The sequence below is a fragment of the Camelus bactrianus genome, chromosome 12 (assembly GCF_048773025.1).
Source record: "Camelus bactrianus isolate YW-2024 breed Bactrian camel chromosome 12, ASM4877302v1, whole genome shotgun sequence".
NCBI classification, from domain to species: Eukaryota; Metazoa; Chordata; class Mammalia; order Artiodactyla; family Camelidae; genus Camelus; species Camelus bactrianus.
This window is the reverse complement of record NC_133550.1, coordinates 53,712,073-53,737,601: the sequence shown is the minus strand read 5'-3', so window position 1 is coordinate 53,737,601 and position 25,529 is coordinate 53,712,073. Positions and strand designations below refer to the sequence as shown.

At 36.0% G+C, this 25,529-nt stretch overlaps 1 protein-coding gene across 5 annotated transcripts in view; it reads right to left on the bottom strand.

The window, feature by feature from the left end:
* Positions 1-146: 146 nt before the first annotated feature.
* CAPS2 (calcyphosine 2) overlaps positions 147-25,529 on the bottom strand; it is a 75,606-nt gene continuing 50,223 nt past the window's right edge. For all 5 annotated transcript variants that reach the window (XM_045519449.2, XM_074375388.1, XM_074375386.1 and 2 more), the window contains 11 exons: positions 23,940-24,007; positions 20,994-21,110; positions 16,587-16,661; positions 15,626-15,721; positions 15,444-15,537; positions 12,344-12,462; positions 11,273-11,352; positions 9,524-9,678; positions 6,390-6,509; positions 4,233-4,329; positions 147-2,296 (listed from right to left, as the gene is read on the bottom strand). In XM_045519449.2, coding sequence (XP_045375405.2) covers positions 2,121-2,296; positions 4,233-4,329; positions 6,390-6,509; positions 9,524-9,678; positions 11,273-11,352; positions 12,344-12,462; positions 15,444-15,537; positions 15,626-15,721; positions 16,587-16,661; positions 20,994-21,110; positions 23,940-24,007 — 1,197 coding nt within the window. In that variant the 3' untranslated portion in view covers positions 147-2,120. The remainder of the gene's footprint in view (positions 2,297-4,232; positions 4,330-6,389; positions 6,510-9,523; positions 9,679-11,272; positions 11,353-12,343; positions 12,463-15,443; positions 15,538-15,625; positions 15,722-16,586; positions 16,662-20,993; positions 21,111-23,939; positions 24,008-25,529) is intronic.

Sequence of the window (25,529 nt, the reverse complement as noted above, 5' to 3'; positions counted from 1 at the left end):
TAATCAAGAGATTTGTAGAATATGAAGACTATTGAGAATAGAATTTCAAAAGTCAGTTATTATGCTGTGGATATTTGAAAATGTAACTTAAACTGAATACAAAAAATAGATTTTACTATACCAAAGCCCAAGAAAAATGCAGGCAGTGAAGCAAAAGCAGAATGATTTATTGTGTCACCAATTATAATTTAATGAAATATGCCAAATAACATATTGAATATGCATTTTCTAGCTTTACATGGAAATAACAGTATAAAATAATAAGAAATTAACTACAAAAGAGTCTTTTTAAACTCCTAAAGAGAAAATTCCTATAAATAACTACATGTGAATATTTATATTAAGAGGGTGGAGGTTTATTTAAGACTACGTGGTCATACAAATATGTTAAATCCTAGAAGAATCTCCTTTTTCTTTTTTAAACAATATGACAGTCTATACATTTTCTGATTATAGTCACTGGAAAACATGACAGTATTAAGAATATATTTGTTAAGGAAAACTAAGTAAAAATGTATCAGTAAAAAATACTACATACATATTGAACACCCAGGGTATTAGTCATTTTAACATAAAAACAATTTGTAGAATTTAAGATGATTATAGGTGGGTGGAAACATTTTTCCAAGAAAAAGAATATGACTCAGAAATAGTGTTTTAGACTTGTTTCTGTCAAAACCTTCCAGCATATTGTTTTCATTATAATAACCTAATTGGAAAAAAAAATCCCCAAGGCATAAAGAATTTAGCTAGTGAAGATAGCACTAAAATGTACAGATTTTGCTTCTGAAATTTCAGCAATAAATTTTATTACCTCCTCAACTCTTGGAGAAGTACTACTTTGAATTCATTTGGTTCACACATACCTCATTTCTGATAATGTTGCCAAGGGGTCTGGATGAATGAAGTTATATGCTGAAATTCATATTCCACAAAGTCTATAGTCTCATTTTTGAACCACTTCTTATTTGGCTTGACACTGTTTTTTTTTTCCTAATTCATGTTATCTTAATATTTAAATTAAAAATTATGAACGTGAAAACAACTCTGTAAGTTTCCCATTCTGTCTGTATTTCCAAGGAGCAGTGAGGAACATAGAAGAATTTAGAAAGAATGATCACAGCACCTCTAACTGTTAAATAATATCTATTTAGAAGAAAATGTTTCGGTTATTTAGTAAACCAAAAAGAGGTGTTATTTAGAATACCATTTTAGGATACAAATTAACTTTTTACATTTTGATGAAGAATTACTAAATTATCGCCTAGTCCATATAAGTGATAGTGTACTTTTAGAGATCTTTATTTTATTTAACATTTTAAGAAAACATTTCCCTTTCCATATTGTACTGTTTCTAGCTAAACAATAATTCTGTGCAGGTAATAAGAATTGCAGTTGAGAACAGAATAAAAGAACAGATAGAACTGGTCACTAGAAAATGACATTGTGCTCTATTGAACAAACGGCAGCACACGATGTAGAAGACAAGAATTCACCAGACAAGTCAGTGTTTAAATAAGCATTTTAGGAGTAAATCTCCATCATTCTAAATAGTTAAGTTGCAGAAAACATCTCTAGTAACACTGCATGCAAAATTTCTCTTGTATATCCTTTAATTCATTTAATGTGTTCAGATAGTTGAAACAAGTTGAGCTATTTCATTCTCACAGGCTTTGAGTCCAAGTCCAATTCATCAGATGGAGAATGGTGGCAATTATACTTTGTGGAATGGGGAGCAGAAAAACAATGGACAAGAAACTCGGTTACTATATAGCTGTTCTCCTGTCACTTGATAGAGATGTTTCTTTCCTGTGAAGACTAATTTTTTAAATGAACTCTAAAATACACTCAAGATAAGTAAAAAAAAAAAAAAAAAAAAGTCAAAAAAGAGAGATCTTTATAAACGTATAAACAGACAAGGATTTGTACATGTGTATGAACCTACACAGACACTTACATCTGTCTTTCTGAATGTTTCTCTTTCCAGACTCAACTTTTTTGAGAAAACAACAAACAGTAAAGAGAGCCCTAGAAAAATATATTCCAGTGTTTGATACTTTACATTCAACTCATCTCTCCTTTAAAATGCTTAGCACTGATAACACACTCATTTTAAAAAACTAAATCCCCCATGGAGTACGTAAGATATGAACAAAATCTTCATCATCTACTATCCCTATGCTTAGACCTTCATAGTAATCTTCAAATTCACCATATGACACTTCTTCAGACTTGCTGCAGGCATCTTTTAATGTTTCTAGGAAAGATGATTTGATTTCTTCCTCTGTGAAATGTCCTGTAAAACAGTACTGTGAAATAATGTCCTTAAAAGTCCAGTAAAACAATTGATGATGATAAAGAAATACTTAAGTCACCTTATGAAATACTCATCACCTTTTGAAATCTTTTCAACAATGTGAAATCTTATGTCAAACTGCCCTCCAATTTATTTAAGCATTTTCTTGCATGGACTAGAATTTAATCATGAGGACTTTAATACACATTTGAGGCATCTTTTAAGCCTCTGACAGGGTGTATCCTTTAAGTGCAGGCAAAATAATAGTACTACTGTACACATTCCTGTAATTTTTTGATGATTTAGGGGACTCGGTTTCATTCCCATTAAAAATGAGGAAAGAAGAAAACAAGTAAATAACATCAACGATTTATAGGCTGTTAACACAGTAATGCAATGTGTGAAAGGCATTGGTTACTTTATGAGGCGGTTACTCATAACTGCAGCTAGAAAATATTACTGTAAACACCAGATTCAGAGGCCTGTGAACATTTTTGCTGGAAGAACTTTCCATTGATTAAATCATTCTGTTTCAATCTCTGACATTAAGTAGAACGTTTCCACTCCTCTATTAACATTAAAAATTAAAATTATAGGGCAGTTGTATTCTATAGTATTTAACAGTATATAATCAGAATTATACATTAGAAAGAAAGTATTCATAAAATATAAATTACAAATGGTCAACAAATAAGCAAAAATATGCTTAACCTCCCTAGTAACCAGGGAAATGCAAATAAAATTTTTTTAGCTTATCAGACTGGCAAAAATCCAGGGTGCTGGCGAGGTGGTGGGGGGAGTTAATTTCCAGTTAGCGGCAATATAATCTAGTTTAGCCGTCTTACAATGCAATTTGGAGGTATCAATTAAAATTTGAAATGTAGATACTCTAGGTCTTGATATTGCCCCAAGGAAACAGCAGAAAATGGGCCTAAGGAGTAACGAATAAGCATGTTGATTGCCTCACTGGTTGCACGTCAATAATAAGAAATGAAAAGTCTACCAGTGGAAGACTAACTAGGTAAATTGTACTACACTGGTTTTTAAAAACCATGATAGGCAGCAGATAAAAATAAGGTGACTCCATGTGGATTAACATGGAAAAGGCACCAAAACATACTGGCAAGTGTAAAAAGCAATATGGTTAGTGTATTTTCCACATCAAAAAAGCCATCTTTGTACACATGAAACTAACATTGTAAATCAACTATACTTCGATAAAAAATAAGAATTAAAAAATTAAAATATCTTCCAAAAGTATTAGATATTTATACTACACATACAGCTATGAAAATTCATACGGTAAGGACCAAAATATATATATTAAATGATAACGTACCTCTATAGAGGGAAATGTAATGGAAAGAGGGGAGTTACTGTGGCCAAATGCTTGCTTTCTAATAAAATTTTATTTATAAATTAATTATGCAAAAATTAAAGCCAGAAGAAACACAGCAGGTGTTGAATCTCTAGAATTACTCTGAGCTACTTTCTATATCCTCAAATTTTGGTAGACTTATGTATGTTCATTGTATGTGAAGCTCCATTCCTAGAGAAAGACGTTCCCTGATTCCACCTTAAATCTTCGAGCATAAGCAGGTACAGTAAAATTACCTAGAGAATCTGCACGTGTCATTATCTGTTCTCTAAACTTACTCTGTGTTTCTAACTCAGATTTGTTACTGTCTCCTCGACAGGAAACAAAAGTTCAATATCAGTTATAAACATCAAAGAAAAAATTAAGTACCAGCAACAAGCCTACGAAGTTTTAGATGAAGAAGGTCAAATAGCTCTTACATTTCTGGTTTAAAACATTATTGTTTATTTCTTACCTTAACGGCCTCAAGTCCACATTATAAATGAATACAATTTAAAGATATTACCATTATTAACTAACATTTTAGAAATCTAATGCATTTTGACTCATAGTAATTACCTGACATTACTTGAGGATGCTTCTTTGCACAATAACATTTTTTTATGTCTATCGTAGACACACTGCCTGTTTTGTTAAAATCCAGTTTCATGAAAGCCTAAATAGAGAGAGAAAGATTATTTTTCTCCCCTATGAAATCATTAGAGCCTAATTTTTCTATTCTACAATAGGGTATTTTTGAGCTCTAAACAGGACAGTTTAAAGTACTAAATCGGTATATGAAGGAAGCATCCTGAACACAGGGAGAGAGACATTAGGTAACCAGCACTTAAGTATTAATTCTACCACTTTCTAGCACCTTGACCTTGAGAAAGTAACTTAATCTCTGTTGCCCTGGCTTTCCTCTTCTGCATACTGAGGAGTTGAGCAAAAGACCTCTCAGGTAACTTTCAGCTCTAGGATTCACATGAAATTGATAAATGGCCAAGACAAATTGCCAGGACTATTTTGACTCAAAAAATGAACTTGCAAATATTCCAACACTAAAATCAATGAGAAGGTAAAGTAACTTTTAAATGGGTTTTGTTACTCAATTTCTTGAAATTTAACATTACCTTTTGAAATGCTGGTTGTTGTACTGCACCTCTAACTCAACACAATTCTGAGTATCATAAAATAAATTTTATTGAGGAGTGGGTTCATAGAGATGCACAACTGACCCAAAGCAACATCCCACATTTGCAAAAGAGCCGAAACTAGAATCGAGTTTGTTTATTCACAATAATATCGCAGATATATGGTACCTGTTATGGGCTGAATTGTATCCTCCCCACAATTTATATGTTGAAGCCCTAACCCCCAGGACCTCAGTGTGAGACTGAATTTGGAGAAAGAGCCTTTAAAGAGGTAATTAAGTTAAAATGAAGTCATTAGGGTGGGCCCTAATCCAGTATGACTGCTGTCCTCATAAAAAGAGGAGATCAGGACACAGAGAACACAGATGGAGGGCTGACAGTGTGAACACAAAGGAAGAAGACAGCCAGTGACAAGCCCAGGATAGTAGCCTCAGGAGCAGCCAAACCTGCTGACACCTTGACCTCGTGAGACAATACAATACTGCTGTGTAAGCCACCCAGTCTGTGGTTTATGTTATGCGAGCCCAAGCAAACTAAGACTGTACTTTGTAAGTCTACTTTTGTCCTCTCTTCCAGCACCAAGATTTAAGAAAGAGAAACCCAGCCATCACTTTCTACTCCTGATACCCAGATCTATCACCAGGACATGTAAAGTACAAATAAATGCAGATTTAAACATATTACGTGGTGGATTTGTTTAACACATGGTTTTAATTTTGTCTTTTGGCCAGTAAAGATAAAGATTTTGGTATTTTTCTATTTGAGACTTGTGCCTGATGTAATTGTTTATACTACTCTATACATAATAGCTATGTTTCAACCTTAGGTAGATATATACTTTACAGTAGATACATATACAAAAGGAAAAGAAAACTACTTTGCTCAAAAGTATGCTCTAAAAGTGGCTGCCAGAATCTAAGTACTATAAACTCTCCTACAAAAATCAGGTCTCCTGTTTCTATTATAATGTAACATGGTCATTTTTACATTTAGCATTCATATTTAAAAAGTAGAGAAACATCTTTTAGTCATCATCCTAAGATAATATGCATGAACCTTGACACTGGGACAGCTTTATAATGCTAATAATTTTACATGTATCCTCTCATTCAATCCTTATACCAGCTCTGTGAGATAAGAAACTGAGGCTTGGAGATATTTACTAACAGATATAGACATATAACTATATGGAGCCAGCAGTTTTTGGAATTAGTAATTTGTGAACTGAAATTTAATCTCAGATTTTATTTTCCTTTTATAATATTTTCCTAACTTATGCACAAGTAATTTTTGCTTTATCCTGGGTAGATTTGTATGGGTATGTGTGTGTGTGTTTTACTAAACCCAAAATACATTACAAGTAAAGGGATTTAAAACATTTTCGATGATAATTCATTAAAGTTTTAAAAGAATGTACCTGGAGGGGTGGGTATAGCTCAGTGGTAGAGCACATGCTTAGCATGTATAAGTTCCTGGGTTCAATCCCCAGTACCTCCATTTAAAAAAATAATAAAAGAAAAGAAAAGAATGAACCTAACAATCTATTAAAAGTAACTATTTGAAAAAGTACTTAACAAGTTACCTTTCGAACAAATGACTTCCTATATTCATTCATTTCACCAATAATGGCACGTTTGAATTCTCCGTAATCAACCTTGCCATTGTCATTGTCATTTAGAATTAGCCACAGAGACTCAAAATCCTAGAAATAATCACGTAGAGATCACTGTTACACCTTTAAGTTATATATGGCCACAATAATCCTCACAGTAGTATTTTGTTATATCTTTTGTAGCCCAGACAAGGTAGTGGACTTAATAAGAAGATTCCAGAAAGTTACATTTAAATCCAATGAAAGATACTAAGAAAGCTATTTAGAACTCTGTTGTGGACAGTTCCATAAAGTTAAGAACCATTTAGCAATAAATTACAGATTATGTTTTTTAAGTTTAATTCCTTTCAATTAAAAAAAAAACCTTACCAATTACTTGAATTTGACCATTTAATTATTTTTAATGTGTTATATCTGTGATAATTAAGAAGTCACTTCGTGTCCTGGAATGCCTCCAATTGCATTAGGTCTACTAATTGTATTTCTTCTAGTCTTCATACTTGAAAGAATAGATTTGAATGACTCTAAAGTTATTACATAATTTACATGGAAAGGTGTTGTTTTGAGTAAATCCTTATACCAGTTTATTTTACCATTGCCACTTATTTCTTTGGCAAATGTGCTATTTAATAGAATATTCTATTCACAGAGCTCCTACCAAAAAAATTACATCATGAGATTTTCTTAAACTCAAATAAATATATTTCCAATGCTCTTGTCAAGTTGTTAGCTTTAAACAAGCGTGTAAATAAAACGTCTAGCAAGATGATTGACAAATAATGGGTCCACCCTAAAAATATTCTCTTCTACTTCCTCCTATTTTTTTCAATTAAAACTTTAATAAGAAAAACTTAAGATTCCTTGCCTTTCCACAGTTCTCAACAACCCATATATTTTTTTTGTCTGTTGTAATATCCTGTACATAAACAGACTTTAAGGTCTATAAAATGAACTTTAACTGTGAAAGTGAGCTTAACCTTTAAAATCATAAGTAATATGGAAAAAATTCATGGGATACTAGAATTAAAAGACACTGCTTGAAGAATGAAAAAAAAAGCAACTTTCAAGAATTGAATAATTTGCCAACAGTGACAACAGATTCATATAACTCTCTTTCCAAAGTATGGTGCAGAATGGAAAAAGATAATTCAGTTGATAAAAAACTAAGGTAAATTTATTGATAGTAGCTCTTTATCAATTGGGCTATTTAGGGGGCATTTTTTTTTATTTCAAATCAGCAAGAATGACTTTGCCATCCCCCAAAACTAGTGCCAGAATTAGACCCCAGGTTGGTGATTCTTATGTTCTTGTTTTTGCTTCTCATTGCATGGACAGTCTCCAGTGATATTACAGAGGGCAAAAAACAAAACAAAACAAAACAAAACAAAAAAAACCAGGGAATATTATTTCAAAAATGAGAAAAAGGGGAAACATACTCATATTTTCATAATACATATTTTCCCTATGTTAGAGGTCAAATAATTATTTTAGTTTTTATTCCTGAATCTAATCATAAAAATTAGGTAAATCAACCACAAAGAGAAGTCTTATGGTAATTCAGAAAAAGTACTAGACTGTTTCAGAATATCTGGATTCTGGTTCTCTCTCAATTATGAATTATCTGTGTTATTGTGGATAAAGACACCACATCTTTCTAATTTTCTATTGCTGTTTTTTTTTATTATTATTATAAAAGGAAGAGATGAAGTTAGATGATCCCTAGTGTGTGTCACTAGGTGGGACACAAGATTAAACTTTGTAAAAAACACAAAAGACAGGTACTTCACAAGAATGACAAGCAACACCATTCTGGCACACAATTTTACAGGTGATAAGGCATATTTCCCATGTAATTTTCTCTTGTGAGCTTCAAAGCAACTCTGACTTTATCTGGATTGCCCAGGCAGAGCCTGTCAACCAGAAAAGTGAAAAGACCTATTCAAGATCACACAGTTCAAGTATTAAGGCTAGAACTTGAACCTGCCTCTCATAAATTCCATTTCCAGTGTTCCTTTCACAAAATATACTGTATCTTGTGACAAGACCACTTGAAACAAGAGAGAACAATGCGGGAGGATCCCTTATCTGAAACCCTTGAGGTAGATGTGTTTCAAATTCATATGCTTTTGGAATAAAATCCAAGCTTCTTAACATGGCATGCTAGGCTTTAATGGGATGCACCATGCTGGGTCTATTTCTCTCCATTCTTCTCTTTTTCTTCCTTCCATCTATCTGTCCATTTCAACTCATGTGTCGTCTATTTATTCAGCACCTGTCAAATGCCAGTTTCTATTCAAGGTGTTAGAAATAGAGCAGGAAACCAGAAGCACCGTGGTCTCTGCCCTGATGGGACTGACATTTTATTTGCAGGCAGAGCTGGAAAATACTTACAAAGTGGCATAAAGAAGACAAAATGGGCAAATGGTGGAGAGAGGACCAGACGGGAGAGAGCATCAGACGGGATGCTCCTTGCGAGGAGGTGTCAGTGTGGTGCTTTCAGTAGAGAAACACTGAATGATGAGAAAATCCAGCCATGCAAAGATCCAGTGTTAAGATTACTTATATCAGCGGGAACGGCATGTGTGAAGGCTCTGGGGCAATTCCTGGAACCCGTTCACTCCTTCTTCCCTTTGCGAAGTGTCTGATCCATGCTCCCCCCTCCCTTCACCTGCTTAATTCCTCCTCATCCTTCAAAACTCAGCTCAGATATATCTTCCTCCAGGAATCCTACGAACTTCCTTCTTTTTCCCTATAACCTGGCTTGGGATTTATCCCATGTGTTCGGAGCGTTCTCTATTTAATATATCATATTGTTTTGTAATCATCTCTATCTTTCTTTCCTTTGATTATGAAGACCCTAAGGGTACAGAGTACGTCTTCTCAGAGCTTAGAACAACGCCTGCTTCTCAGGCTCTTGATAACTATATGAGGGAGGAATGAATGTTGACATTTAGAAAATCAACAGGACTTGCCTGATGGCTTAACACTGATAATGGGGCATCAAGAAGGAGACAAATGAAATCCTAAAATTTTAGTAGAAAAGTGAATAAGACCACCTAAGAATAATATGTCATTCACTGCAGAGAATCATCTGTGGTACATACGTTTTCAGATACTTCTAAGTCAAATACTTCCAGAGCCTGCTTAAAATCTGCCTTATTTAAAAGTCCATTTCCTTCCTTGTCCACTTGTCGAAGGTATTTTCCCAATCTAGTCAGAATACGAACACCTCTTTTATGTAGCTGTTCTCTTAGCACATCTGTTTAGGAAAAAGAGAGATGGAAATGAATTGTTCCTATGCACAAATGTATCAAATTGCAGTTGTCTCTCTGGTAAGAAAATTAAAGCTGGTATCACTGATGTAAGGGATGTGCATATGCAACCAGAGCATATGTATGACTGACAAAAGGCTTTGAAAAACAGAACGCTTTTAGTAATGGGGGTTAAAAATCACATGTAAATATACCAGAACTATAGCACCACTGTGTGGTGGAAGTGTTACACTTTAAATATAGAGGGAAAAAATGGCTCAGTTTAACAGCATGAAAATAACCTACATGCTACAAATCAAATCTTAGTTTTAAAAAATTTTCCAGGCTTCCTCTTCATCGAATGAGCCCATACCTTTAATTTCTTTCCTCTTTCTTTACTGTTCCCAACTGATCTACAAACACAGACTGATTTGCTTGGCATCAATGTATCCCTTCAAAATTTCTAAAGTAGTTTGAAATCTTCGAGTTGGAGCTTATATATTAAACAGCATCAAGGCTTTGGAGTGCTATCTTGTACATTTAAAGTGACCTTTTATTCTAGGAATTTACAAGGAGGTATCTTCCCAGGCCCATTTTCTTTGTTGGACAGATTTCCTTTGATGCAGTTTGTACCATCTTTACTTAAGAAAATATAGGCAACTTTACCAAAGCAGTTATTAAATACAAAGATAATACATTAGATGAAAAAATTAATGCCACTAGATACAACAATGACAAATATGGTATTGACCACGCTAGAACAGAGAAACTGATTTACTGACAACGGCAACAAGAATATTTGAGAGTTTCAATACACTCCCCGACAACTTAAATCTGTTTCTACACTTCTTACTCCTATATCATCTTTTTGTGATAAATTAGGATTTTTTAAAATTTATAAATTATATATTAATTTCTGTGATTACTTAACTCCTTCCTCCCTTCTTGACTCTGAAATTCAACCAAGGAATTGTCTATGGGGACCTAGTACACTGCAGTGATTACAAGAGTGGACTCGAGAAACAAATTTGTGAAATGTTATATACATATATATATATATTTCACTTATTACCTGCAACAACTCTGGAAAGGTAATAAAACAGGTTATTAGCCCCATTTTAGAGATAAAGAAAGAGGAGCAAGGGATTTACACAAAGTCATGCGTCTGTTCAATGGCAGAGTCCAAACATGAGTCTGGCTCCTGGTCTAGCATTTCTTTTTACAGTGGAGCCACCACAGATGCCTTTAGGGTACCACCTGATGCATAAGACAAGCACCATACTGCAAAAAGTACTCATATGCATTTCATGAGTAAAACCCGTACTATCCAGCACTTTCTAAAATTCTTAAATCCATAAATCATGTAATACTAGACATTCAGTTAGACAGGATCATTAAAGTAGGAGAAATGCTAAAATATATTCTTTAAAATATGCACATATGTACGTGTGTGTGTATAAACTTATAAAAGATAGGAAAGCAAGTAAGAAATATAACTCAAGTGCCATAAAACTAAGAAACAGCTGGAAAACCCTGCTTTACTACTTACAAAGAAAATGGTTGAAAACTCAAACTACCTGAGAAGATAGTAACGACACATACCTTGAATGGCCTTGAAAACCAGCCTATCATTGGCTTCTTGGTTGGTTATATCATCGTGTTCCACAGAATCAGTTCTGCAACTGACATTTTCACAGTGATAAAAATATATTGCTTTGCAATCTTGAGTATGGCAACTCTAAGCTCTTCTCTGCTCAAACAACATCAGAAGAGTGCTTAGAGATTAATCAACTCCCACCCTTACTTGCTGCTTTAATCCCTAGGGTAATTAAATATGCAAAATCAAGAGTGAAAATCTTTAAACCTCCTAAGAACTCCCTCAAACATTATACATCAGTTTTGCAGCTATTTCAATGTTCTTTCAAAATACTTAATTAAAACTATTAAATTTAAAGGCAGTTTTACATTTAAATTGTAAAATGTTAAAATGTTATTTTAAAAAGCAAAAAAATATATACATATTGCATTCACATTGAACAATACAGTAAATGACAAAGAAACACAGATTTCCTCAGAGCCAATTTATGGGATGTGGTCTCTAATGCACAGATTGTACACCAATTATTGTCACCCTGATTATAGTTAGCACCAAAAAACATTCAGCAAGGATATCATATACATTTTCTGTGATTAAAAAAACTCAAATGCACTCAAAAGCTGTTGATCCATAGCATCATTTTTTCATTATATATTTTATCAATCAACGAATATTATGCGCATGGGGACCCAACGCATTTTTTTCGTGCTTAAAAAAAGCATCACACTAAAACTGTGGGAAAAATTTAGTGTTGTAGTGTATCCCATCTTTTAAAATGTATTACTTTGGTAGCATTAGATAAAATAAAGTGTTATAGCACAGGCAAATTAATAAATTACCTTTAACTAACTTAAAATGGGACATTTTTATCTTTACCAATTGTAACTGTTCCCACACAAGAAGTGTATTTGAATACAAGACACAGCATGTAAAGTAGACATACATAGCTATGCTTTGTTTTTTAAAAAATAAGTCATAACTAAAACCAAAATGCTTTGGCATAGAATCTCATTTTACTATAACAAAAAGTAGTGTTTTCACTTACCTCCAAAATGACAAACGCATGTTTGACTTACTTGAGAGAATGCAAAGCGATCTGATCGACATTTGTGATTCGAAGTGTAAGCAAGGTGTTTTCTTTTATGCTTCCTGGAAGTCCGGGATGATCAGAACTCAAAAATGTCAAGTTTGCCCCCTAAAGAAAAACAAATGAATTATTGAAAGCTAGAAAGTATATAAGAAGTAAAACACAACTAATTTTAAATATTCAATATTGATTATATTGGATGTGGTATATTTTTTATTAGTGTAAAAAAGTATATTTAGAGACTATTTAGAAACCACAAAGGCTTCAGCTAACAACATAGGAAAATAACAGAACTAATTTCCCAATCAATCTCTCAATGAGAACAATCTTAGATTTAACAATTCATGGGGAAAAAAAAACCCTAATTTTTTATAAGAATCAGAGGAAGAAAGAACAAGTTATTTCAATTGAAATGATGGCACTTCTGAATACAGAAATAGAGCTATTGATCCATAGAAAGATGTGCTGCAAATTTATGAACTATGATAAATTCATCTCCCTCTTTGACTCGGTCTTTTGATGACAAACAGCACATGAATGTAAAGCTAATTTTAACATAATCAGAGTATCAAGGCTTTGATGAAAAAGTTCCTATCAAAAGTCCCTAATCCAAACTTAGAAAATTGTTATTGTTTTAATTTCTGAGTTGCTCAAAGAAATGTGGTCAAATATGGACAAACACAAATTTAAAATAAGAGGCTTAATTACCTCTCTTGAAGATTAGGGAAGGGATTTCTCTCCTCTTGTTTTTCCTGGAGAATTTACTTTAGAAAACTTATTAAGTACTTTCTCCAGCCCTTGAAACGTATATAAAATCTCTCAAATTATTATATTAAATACTTAAAGAGATGGTGATATGTGTAGCAGTGTCACGCATATAAGCATATGTGTGTATACATACACGTGTACATAACAATACATCTGTGGGGTCTGTGTCATTGCATCCAAAGCCGCATATGTATGTGTATGAGTGAACAAACGAGGGTGCAGTTTTACATGCGTGTGTCTATGAGGTTAAGTGCATGTTTCTATAAGTATTATCTTAACAGCTGGCACTAAAATTTATTTTAGGGAGTATTTAGGAAAAAAAGACTTCGATAGGGCATATAGAAACAAAAATATAAGTTCCAGAGTAACATCTGGAAGGCAAAAGAGACTCACCCCACCCCACCCCCCCACAAAAAAGGATAAGGTTGAATATTTATGTATGAAGAAATAGAAGATTGTGGGGAGGAACAAGAGGTGAAAGGAGTCAGAAAATTGCAAGGAGGGCCTTCACCATGGGAAATATTCAAAGGACATATTTTTAAGGATAAGGATGTCTAATAATAAACTGTAAGTTGCTTACTCTGCTGCCATATAAATCCCCCTCCATACCTCTTCACAATGTCTGCCACATCCCCAAGGTATCATATATATGGCTTGTGTGTGGCGTTCTCTCTCTCTCTCTCTCTCTCTCTCTCTCTCTGTCTCTCTCTCGGAGGTGATAAAGGAGAGCAGAGTTCCACATGTGGTTCAAGTAATATGGAACAGGGACAGTGAGAGTAAATTGTAAATTATTAGAGACAGCAGCTCCGAGCTAGAGGTAACTTTAATCTGTCTGGGACAGGCATAAACCATTCTTTCTGCAGGCTGTGAAATGTGAGTTGGAGCTGACTTTCTCTAGATCTCAAGAGGCAGGCTTGAGGGACAGACATACTTTTATATAGTGTATAGATAGTGTATTAAATCCACACTTCAGATGTGAAGTTTTTCCTCACCCCCAACTCCTCACCCAAGTGGTCACTCCATCTTATTGATTCCACTGCCTGAAGTTTTGGGGGTTTTTTTTTTCTTCTAATTAGCTTCATAGCCACAGTCACTCACCTAATTCAGGTTGCCATAACCACCTTTCTAGAAGATGAATGTGATTGAATCCAATCTGGTCCTTTGTGCTAGTCTTCAATCCATTACCCGCACTGCAACCAGCGAAATCTTTTGAAATCACAAACTTGATAATGCCACCTCCCTTCATTCCATCCACCTCTTACCTCTCTATGACTCCCCAGAACATTTTAGGTAAGTCTTTAAAAACAGACTGCTCGTAATAAGTTCTAATTTGTCTCTTGCCAATCCCCCACCTTGAAGTAGACTTCAACAAGACTGAACCATTTTCAGTTCTCAAAAAAGCCGTGCTCTCTCATGCTTTTGCTCTTTGCACAAGCTGTCTCCCCCACCTGGAAGCCTTTCCCTACCCTCTTCTATCTACCTATCCCTGCCTCCTTAGGTCAAGGTTAGATGGCACTTTCGCCAAGAAGCCTCCTTTGACTCCACAAAACTGGGTCTTTGCCCTCCTCTTATCTGGCCCTCCTCTCTGTTTCCCATTGACTGCAATTCCCACAAAAGTAGGGAATGCTTTTAAGTTATTCACAACTCCACTTGCAATGCTTAGCCTATGAGGTATATATTTGTTACATGAGTGATCGTTGTGGACAGTGCTACATTTTAATCATGACATAACATGAATATAATAATTTAAAACTTAAGAGCACTATACAAATTCTAGCATTACCTATGATCGACCCATGCTAAGGGAAGCCATGTGATAGGCCGTATGCCAGGACTTGTGGCGAGGCAGGGGAATCACAAGGAAGATAAGCTAACTATGAGATATATGACAGCTCCAGAAGCCAAGTGTCCCCTCGGGATGGAGAAAACGTGTGTCCTCAGAAGATAAGCCCGCATTAAGTGGAGAATCAGTCCTAGTACTACTAAAACGGCCATTTACCCAGTGCTACAGCCTTGCAGGACCTTTAAAAGCACCAAGAGACAAGCTCTCCTGGGCTTACACAGCAGAATTGGGGATAGTGGGGAAGTGTTACAGGGAATAAATGCTATGCTTAGATTCAGACCACTGGGATCTGGACCCGAAAGGCAGAACCTCCTGCGGACAAACCTCAGCCATTGGCCACTCACACAAAGGCCTCTGCTCAGGAAAGAGGAGAGAAAATAAATTGAAGACTAGAAACCCTGCTCCTCCGGCCACACAGGATCCCTCAGAATCCAACACCGGTTAGTAAAACTTTCACGCCCGCACACACACAACTTACAACATAAAAATCACCAAGTTGGTACTGTTTTCCTTTTCTTCGTCCACGCTGATGACAATAAATGTTTTTTTGAATAAAAGGAAGCACATTTGTTCTAGAAGTTAAATGACAAAAATGTGAAGTTATTCAGTTTTTCTGGGAAGTAATTATCTTGAGAGGTGCAACAATGTTGTACACCATACCTATTTTTCCCAAACTGCCGATACTCATAAATTGTAAGGGACTGGTCGTGAGTGAAAAAGAACCCAACCAGCTCTCTGCAAGCATCACGTCCATTTCTAGAAAAACAGGATAATATTAACGATTTTCAAATATGATAACTTTCATATTTAGTAATTCACGAATTGTGTTCGTCAAAGAGGGATAGTCTGACTTGCTCAAACGTGTGGCAATGGGCACGGGTTATGAAAAGCCACAGGGAAAACATGACACGCTTGCTGACGTGTCAATTTAAGACTTGGATGGAGAGGAAAGGCTATGAATATGTATGTATTACATTGTAGATTACGAATTTGGCACAGACTTTTAAGATAAAGTGAAAGACCTTAAAAGAAGTGTTAATTTTGCAAGAAGCCACTCAGAGATAGATATACATTTATTACCTTTTGTCACAGAAAGTTTAAAGTCACTGAGCAAATATAATAATTTTTTTAAAATGTACTTTACCTTTAATACACAAGGACATCAAGTAGCATTAGGCATTACTGAAATTTTATAAGACTGAGAAAACAGATTTAAGAATCATCTTCTTTGTCATCTTTACCACATCTATTAATAATTTACTGTTAATTTAAGCCATTAAAATGAAATTAAATAAAGCATCTTACATACAGGTCAATTTTTAAATGGTTTAGAATCTCATAGTAATATAAATATTTTAAAAATCACTTCTAAGTTTCTTTTTGAAGGGCATTTTAAAATCACATTTCAAATAACTTCTAATTAAAATATTTTTCTTTTTGATTATACTTCCTGTAGTTTTTGTAACAGATTCATTAATATATAACCTAAAAATGTTTGTGCTAAATTCGGTTTTCACTTAAATGTGATGAAATCAACTAATTTATTACTGTTATTTCTATTTGAAAAGAAAATATCTTTTTATAATCATAGGAGTAAAAAAGTTAGTAAAGTCATAATTACCTTGATATGACCCTACCATCAAATTGTACTTTATGAGAAAGCATATTTTCAGTTAGCGTAGAATGGGTTTTTATCCTGTTAAGAAATACAATGGTCAATAATTACTTCAAAGTTATCTATATTTGACGTAAATAATAAAAGCACAAAAAAGGTTAGGTTAATATTCTGAAATGCACAGACTGGATAAAGATGAAGAGATAAGCCTCTTTTTTACTTTTCCAGGTTGTTAACTGTGGCAGACACAGAAACGACCCTGAGCTATAGTATATAATACATGAATGACTTTTATGTTAGAACTTACTGCATCAAAGTGCTACTAAATTCAGCACTGAACAGAGGTGGCACATTTGTGCCTGGCACTGCTGCTGGGCCACCTGACGGCCGTATCTAACCCTCTCCTCCTCTGCCTCTCAATCTGCTGTCTGAGCCTCTTGCAATTAGAGGTGACTAAGTTCCACGAGTAAACTTTCAGGAGAGACTTTCTTTTGTCCTGAGAAGACAGTGGCATGGGAAGGGTTCCTGCCCGTGAACGTGGCAGGGGTATGATGCTAGGATCCACCGCAGACATCAGGCAACCGTGTCAGAGAGGCCGATGAGAGCTCAAGGAAGCCGGCCCAGAGCTGCGTCTCACTGAGCCACTGCCTACCTCCAAGCAGCTGGTCATATAAGGAAACTAAATCCTGGCTTGTTTAAGCCACTGTCACTCAGGTTTTCAGTTATGAGCAGCTGAAAACATTCTCTGCCAAAATAAAGTAGAGAAAAAGAGAGCCGGATGAGGTTCCAGTCTTGGCCACAGTTCCAGCTGTGAGACTGCAGATCACTTATCTAATCTTTGTGGCCTTCAGACAGCAGTAGAATGATCTCACAAAGACTGCCAGACCTAAAATTCTATTTAACAATATGAAGCAAAACCCGCTGACAAACACTTTGACACTCAACCACCAATAATCTCCTTTAACATTAAGAGATCTGAAGATTCAGTGATGTCTCTTCACTTCCTTTCCTAAGTAATTTTACGATATTCCCATAAAACTGCAGGTATAATGAAACTGCAGTGATGTAAACAGTAAGTGTGTAGGTCACTGAGATCTTGACACGTTATCCCTCTATAAAACCTAGGTCTCTGTGAAAGGTAAGCAGGATACAGCAAACAAGAACCTGTAAACCAAGTGAGCGTTTGTGAACGGAGTGGAGCCATGAAAGCTTGATCATCTCAATTCAGTTTAATCCATTAGAATTAATGTGTTTATCGAATGCCTAACATGTGCCTGAAACAATTCAGAAGGCTGAGAAAATACAAGCAATAAAAACAGCCACTGTTGATAAAGAGCTTCCTAGACACAAGTCTGTGTTGAAATCATTTTAATGTGTATTGGTTCATTTAATGCTTGCAATAACTCTGTGAAGGAAGTACTATTATCACCATTCTACAGTGAGCACGTGGCAGAGCCAAAAAACAAAACAAAACTGCTCATAATTGTTACATTATATTGCTTCTCCAAGGTAAACAGAACTCAGTTTAACAGCGATAGGTTAAAGTAATAGCTTCAAGGAGTCTAGAGTCTTCTTGAAAAGATACAAGAATTAAATAGGCATTTTTATTATACAATGGAACGTTCTGTGTTGGGGTTTTAGGTATCCAATAAGTAGACCAATACTTCTCCAAGTTCTTAACCAACAGAGAAATAAGCATCAGGCAGATGAAGACCCACACATGAATTTTATTATTGATAAAGCTGTTGGAAACCATGGCTTAGAAATGTAGCAACAACAAGCTAAGTCCTTAATGCTCAGGATTACACAGACTAACCCACTCATTTCCATTTGGGAGGGACCCTGTAAAACTTAGTGCACAGGACAGAATGTGGGTTTCTGCGAACAGCTGGCTCCCGTGAAAAAGAGGAGAGGAAGGGCTGCACTGCACACGCCCATCCTGCTTCTCTGTGACGCAGAACTGTCTCCTCCTCCTCTGCGAATAACATATAAGGGGAGTGAAGTCCATAAATTTAATAATTCTAACCAATAGCCCCATAGGAGTTTTCCTAGAACTAGACTAGCTAAATCTAAAATTTATATTGAAGAGGAAAGGGCCAAGCACACCAAAACAATATTAAAGCTAAAGCAGCTTTAAGTATTTACTCTGACATATGACAATACTAATTAAGACAGGATAGTGCTGGTGCAGAAATGTGTAACAGGTGGATAAGACTGAAAAAAAAAAAAAAGCCTAGAAACCAACCACACATTATAACAACTTCATATATGATGCACGTGGCATTGCAAGTCAGAGGGACAATGAGTTGGTGGTAGGGAGAGATTTCATAAAAAAAATACAAAGGGACACTAACAATAAGCGGAGAGATTGGTCAACTGGTCTACGTTACACCTAGGAACTCTTGTTCATCAAAAGACAATGATCAAGAGAATGAAAAGCTGACCACTAAAGAACTGAAATGGAAAATGTAATTCCCACCACTGGCAAAGGCATGGTGCCACTAGCACCCTCTTACTGCTCACTGAGTTTTCACTGCAGCAACCACTTTGGAAAACTACTTGGCAATAATTTTTTTAAAGCCGAACATATGCACACTAAACGGGCCAGCGATTCCACTCCCAAGCGTGTACTGAGCAGAAATGAGTACATATGTTCACCAAAAGGCGTGCACGAAAGTTCACGGCAGCACTTTTCCTGAACAGCCAAATGTCCACCAGCAGCTGTGAATAAATAGACTGTGGTATATTTACACCATAAAAAACTGTACAGCAATGAGAGTAAAGGACAACGACAAATAACAACACAGATAAAACTCACAAATATAACGTTGAGCAACAGGAGCCAGACACAGAGTCCAAATTTTGTGATTTCATATAAGTTTACAACCAGGCAGTTAAAATCTATGATATCAGAGCAAAGAAGTTAACTTTGGTACTGCAGAGGAAGTGGATAGTAACTAGGAGGTGGCACAGGGGTGGGGGATGGTTCCAGGGTAATGTTCTATTTCTTGGTCTTAGAACTTGATGAATGAGTATTGTCCAGTTTGTAAAAACTCCTGTCCTGTGCACTTAAAATTTAAGTGCATGCTTTGTGAATGAAGTTTTATTTCTTTCAAATTTTACTTTAAGAAAGAGAAGTTTAGAAAGATGGTAGCTCAATGATAGCCCCACAAAGATATTCGTATCCTAATCCTCAGAGCAAGTCATTAGTTAACTTACATGATATCATAAGAGGGACTTGGCAAATATGATGAAGTTAAGGATCTGGAGAGGAGGCGATTAACCAGGATTATTCAGATAGGTTCAGTGCAATCACAAGTGTCTTTATATGAGGAAAGCAGAGGGATATGTGACCACAGGAGAGGAGTATGAAAGCAATACAACACGAGAAAGACTTGACCAGCCACTGTGGGCTCTGAAGATGGAAGAAGGGGTTATGAGCCAAGGGCTACAGGCAGCCTCTAGAAACTGAGAAAGGCAAAGAAACACATTCTTCCCTGGGGCCTCCAGAAGGACCACGACCCTCTCAACACCTTGATTTTAGGCATCTGACCTCCAGAACACTAAGAGAATAAATTTGTGTTGTTTTAAAATACCGTTTGTGGTAGGGGAGGGTATAGCTCACGTGGTAAAGCGCATGCTTAGCATGCATGAGTTCCTGGGTTCTAATCCCCAGTACCTCCTCTGAAAATAAATAAATAAACCTAATTGCCTTCCCCCCCAGAAAAACTTAAATAAATAAACATTAAAATGCCATTTGTGGTAATCTGTTACAGCAGCAATAGGAAATTAATACACGACACCATCAAATACTGAAAAGGGATGGAAACGAAGGCTTCCAGAATATAAGAGTAAGACAAAAAAAATTAAAGTTACAAGAAAGTACTGTCTCACAATTGCAGCCATCTGAAAATAGGCAAGAATGCTGCAGAAGCTGGCGTGGTTGATCTCACAGATCAACCATCTGTGAAATCATTGGGAAACTTCAGTGGACTACACCAGTGGACTGAGCAAGTTCATAACAAACCGAAGATTTTATAAGGTACAAAGTAAAATGCAAAAAATAATAACTTTTAAACAATGCTAATATTGAATTTATTATGTCAGCAAAACTCAGCCAGTATCAGTTGTGCACATACAAATGTCTCAACTACTATATTATGTATTTTCACATATATTATTGCCTAGAGTTTTGGCTGTCATTCCTAAGTTATTAATAGAAGATCTGGAGGGCAAAGTTTACTCCAATATCTTAAAGTGGCAGAATCGGGATCTGAACTCCCAAAATTCCATTTCCCTTTATACAGAAAAAAGCGAAACGTGAAGGAAAACTTTTCCATTAGACACAAAAGTACATTTAAAAATAAATTATTTCTATTTAAATGAAACCTCATTTAAGCAAAACTTTCTTACTTTGTCTCATGTAGTGTCCTTTTCCTCCCTCGAAGGGGTGCCATCTTTGAATCCTGAAGGATACGCGCACTTTGTTTCTCAGTAGTTACATTTTGCTCTGGATCACTGATTACAGCCCTACATAGGAAACCATGAAGTCTGACAATTAAATGTTATAATGAATTGCTCCAGCATTCACATATGTATAAGCAGTTGGAAAAGCTCATGTACAAATGCCAGCTTACACTACTGGCAGAATTATGTATTTGTCAGATATTGAATGAATAAACTTAATAATTAAAAATCACTGGCCATGAGAAAGTGAGTATTGTCTATCTCTTTTTCCATAAGTGCTATCTAAAAATAAACTGAAATTTTTGAGAAAGCTCAGAGCTTCATGTCTTTCTCTTACTACTCTTTAAATACAGACATTGTGCTGCTGACTTTTGGATAAGGACAGGAGGCAAAGTAAGCAAGCAGCCATATGGATTTCTGGGGGGAAAGCATTCCAAGCAGAGGGGAATATAAATGCAAAGTATTTATCTCCTAAAACAGGAGGGAACCTGATATGTTTCAGAACAGGGAGGAAGCCGGATGGTGGAGCAAAGTAAACGAGAAGGAGAGGAGGAAAGGGGGTCCAGGGTCTGCTGGTGGGTAGAACATATTATTGACCCTAATTTTTCAGCACTCCTGATCCACATCCTTGCCGCAGCCTCATTACAAGTATAGTGTAATTTCTCACCTTGGGCTTTAAGCTTAGCTATTTAACTTGCTTTGGCAAGTTCTATGTAGCTGGATGGCTCTGCTGATCTCGACTGGACTAACTCGTGCAAGTGTGGGCTGGTGGGGGATCTGCTCGTCTAGGATAATCCTGGCTAAGCGCCCAGCTGCTTTTGTAGAAACACTTTCTTCTTGAGACCAGTGGGTTGACCAAGCTGCATTCTCCTCACAAAGATGGTAGAAGCACAAAAAAGGCAAATGCATAAAACACATGAGGTTTCTGAACACTGAAGCTCAGGACTAAGCCCACTGCTCTTGCTCATACATAACTGGCCGAAGTAAGCGAAACATAAGAACCACTCATCCAGTCCCAGCCTGGACAGCTGACCTGAAGATACATGCGCTGTAATTAATGACTGCTGTTTTAAGCCACCAGGTTCTATGATGATATATAACCAATAATATAGGTCTTAAAGATTTTACTCTGATTGAGATGGGAAGTTACAAGGGTTTGATCTGGCTTGTCCTTTAATAACTCCTTCTGGTTGCTGGGTTGAGAACAGACCACTTAGGGGCAAATGCAGATACAATGAGTCCAGGTAGAAAGTGACTGACATAATCCAGGAGACAGAAGATGACAGTGTGAACAGGGATGGTGGCAGCAGAGGGAGTAAATGTATCTTGATGGTAGACCTGAGAGTGTTTGCTGACAAACTGGATACAGGATTTGAGTGAAAGAGAGGGATTAAAGGCATCACCAAGATTTGTAGGCTTAAATAACTTGAAGAACTGAGTTGCCATGGAGGAAAATTAAAGAGGATTTCATCAGGAGAGGAGGAAAGGGAGACAACCTTCAGGAACCCAGTTTGGAGAATGTTACACTGGAATCGTGGATTAGGGATGCATCTGCGTGTAGATGGTTTTTAAAGACATGATACTGGATGAGATCACTTAGGAACTAAATGTAGAAGTCCCAAGAATTGAGCTCTTGTGTATTCCCATGTGTAAAGACTGCAGAGATGCAGAGGAACCAGGAGAGGAGATTGGGGAGTAGAAGGTAGGAGGAAAAACCAGCCAAGTGTGGTACGCCAGAAGCCAAGTGGAGAAGAGGAAAGTGTTTCAAAGAGAAGAAAAATTTCAACCCAGGCAGATGCTGCTGATGGGTCAAGTAAATGAGAACTAAGGAATCACCATTCATCCAGCAATATGGGTGTCACTTGTTATCTTACGAAGAGACATTGTGGTAGCATTTGGGGTGTGCAAACATAAACAGAGTCCACAAGATAAGGGAAGGAGATACAATGAAGACTGTGAGTAAAATTAATTGTTTCAAAGAATTAAAACATGCACGTAGACTATCATTTTCTCTGCCACATAACAATTATTTTTTTCAAAGCTAAACTTAAGTCTTACTTCGTTTTTGAAGACTTCCTAGATGGTTCTGGCCTCTTTGAAGTCTACAATATTTACATAGTCATGCAGTTTTGCACAGCAGTTATTAAAACTTTGTATAGTTTTCTAAAGGTTGTGAAGCTTTACGTTAGGTTTTAAAATTCTTGACAGTTAGTCCCACAGTTCCCAAACTGCGCACTAAGTCACACTAGGGTGTCACAGGGAACTTACGGGGACACTCTGAGATATTTTTAATTTTTGAGGGAAACAGTGATACTTCGTATTTGTTGGATACCATAAAAACTACTAGCTCAATGTAATTCACAGTCTCAACAGGGTTTCATGCTACATACACTCCTTCCATGATTTCATATCTTCACAAAGCTGGCTTTTCTACAGTTACTGTGACAAGAAGCAAATGCCATAGGGAATAGAAAGTGACGGTGGGAGCATCCTAAATAATTCTTAGGTTTGAGAGATTGTGCAGCATCCAAGAAGTGCATACATCCCATTAGTAAGTAACTGTGGATATTTAAGAATGAAACAAAAATAGTTTTTCTTTCAATTTCTGTGCATTATTTTTTTCAGATGATCATTAAGTTGTTAGGAAGTAAATATTTACTAAGTTGTTTAGACAAAAATACTTAATAATACTTGAACTGTTGGGTATTTCTATTGGCCTGCAAGTCTTGTGAAAAAATTACTAGAACACTATAAGTGCAGTGAACAGAGAAAGCCTGGAAACCTCTGAGTTGACCACTTGCTGATTGACCAAAGGATATGGATGTCATGAATGAAAATGAAATTTAATGGATACTCTCTGAGTGGATTTCTATGACGAGTTACTACTCTTACCTGGATAAGTGGTCTGTCATCACTTGTTCCGTGACAGTCTGCTTCTTCTTCTCTGCAGCCACGATTTCCTGAGAGGAGAAAATAAAGGAAATGTCAGTGTCCATAAAGCAGAATAATACTACAGTTAACACAAGAGTCCTAAAACATAAATTGAACATTCCCAGTTTCCTTCTTAAATACAGATTACTATAGCCATCATCAATAAATTTAAATTCTAAGTATTTAATCTAAAAACACATCTATTTCCTAAAAAGTACTGCACTTAAATTTTGGCACCAATCATCAGAGATTTCCACCAGCTGCCTTTGCATTTTATGGGGCTGGAATAAAGAGAAGACTGCGCTATTCCTCCCCTTGAGAGGTGCCCTGCAAAGGCATCTTAACCTGCTCCAAGAACACCAGCAGTGACACAGAGACAGTTTGGTCTAACACCATTCACAGTAGACGAGGCTAAAACTGAACTTGAATGTCTCAACCCTGTACCAAAAGATCTAAAAGAACAAAAAACAAAGAAAAAAGCCTCCTCTCACTAAGAGGATAGTAATGTTTTCTATGCACGTAGTCCACTGCTAATGCTTGATCAACTTTTCTTAATTACTGGTTTGGTTAAATGATTTTTTGCTTTCCCAACTCTTCCAAAAGTACTTTTTCCTACATAGCAAATTGAAAGATTTGTAATCATTCAACTCCAGTTAAAGTATCATGCATATAATCACTAAAATGTTTCTTTTGAAGGGTAAATAAAAGAGGTTAAAAAATTAAGATGTCAAAGATTGTTCTATTTTAGAATGTAAATTACTGTCATCCTCACTGATCCCGCTAATAAAAGAAATCAAGAAAGGTAATGTTGTGTCAGACAGAGGCTTCCTGCCCTTAGGGAGAGCGCTCTACTTGAAACTGACACACACTTAAAGAAGCCTGACTAAAGGCGTATCGTAGAATTGAAAAGCAGAAACTCCTAAGACACCTGGAGAAGTTGGATGCCATTATTTAAATGTGAGTCTATAATCAAATTCAATTTTTTTTTGGTTTGGTAGAAATTTAAGATGGATAGTTTACACATCCAAATATGCCCCATCTAACGTCTCTATCATGTAATACATAACGCACCTTGTGTTCTCTAAGCTGACACTTGATAATGATTTTTGTTAGGAATAAATTAACATAGCAACTTAAAAGTTAGAAAAATTGTGTAACTGACAGGTAGAGTAAAGTGTATTTTACATCCAAAGGTGACTCAGAAATTAACTAACACTGACTAAAACATGAAATTACACACAGAAAAGATCCACGTCAGCCAGAACATGGATGTAAAATCAGAAGCAAGCGAAAGAGGCAAGATTAATGACTACAGAGTCAATGCAGAGAGCCCACCTTAGGTGTGGACATTTGCGGTGGCTTATACTTTGGAGGAAAGGTTAGAGCCACCCTCTGGCACATGATTTAAAGGTCTGTGTAAACAGAAAGCAGATTAGAAGCAGAAGTCACAAAGATGTAAAAGATCTGATAACAGTGAAAAACAAACTAGAAAAGATGGACACAAAAACCACAGGTTCACTGCTTCTGTTCACTTAAGAAACAAAAAATTTT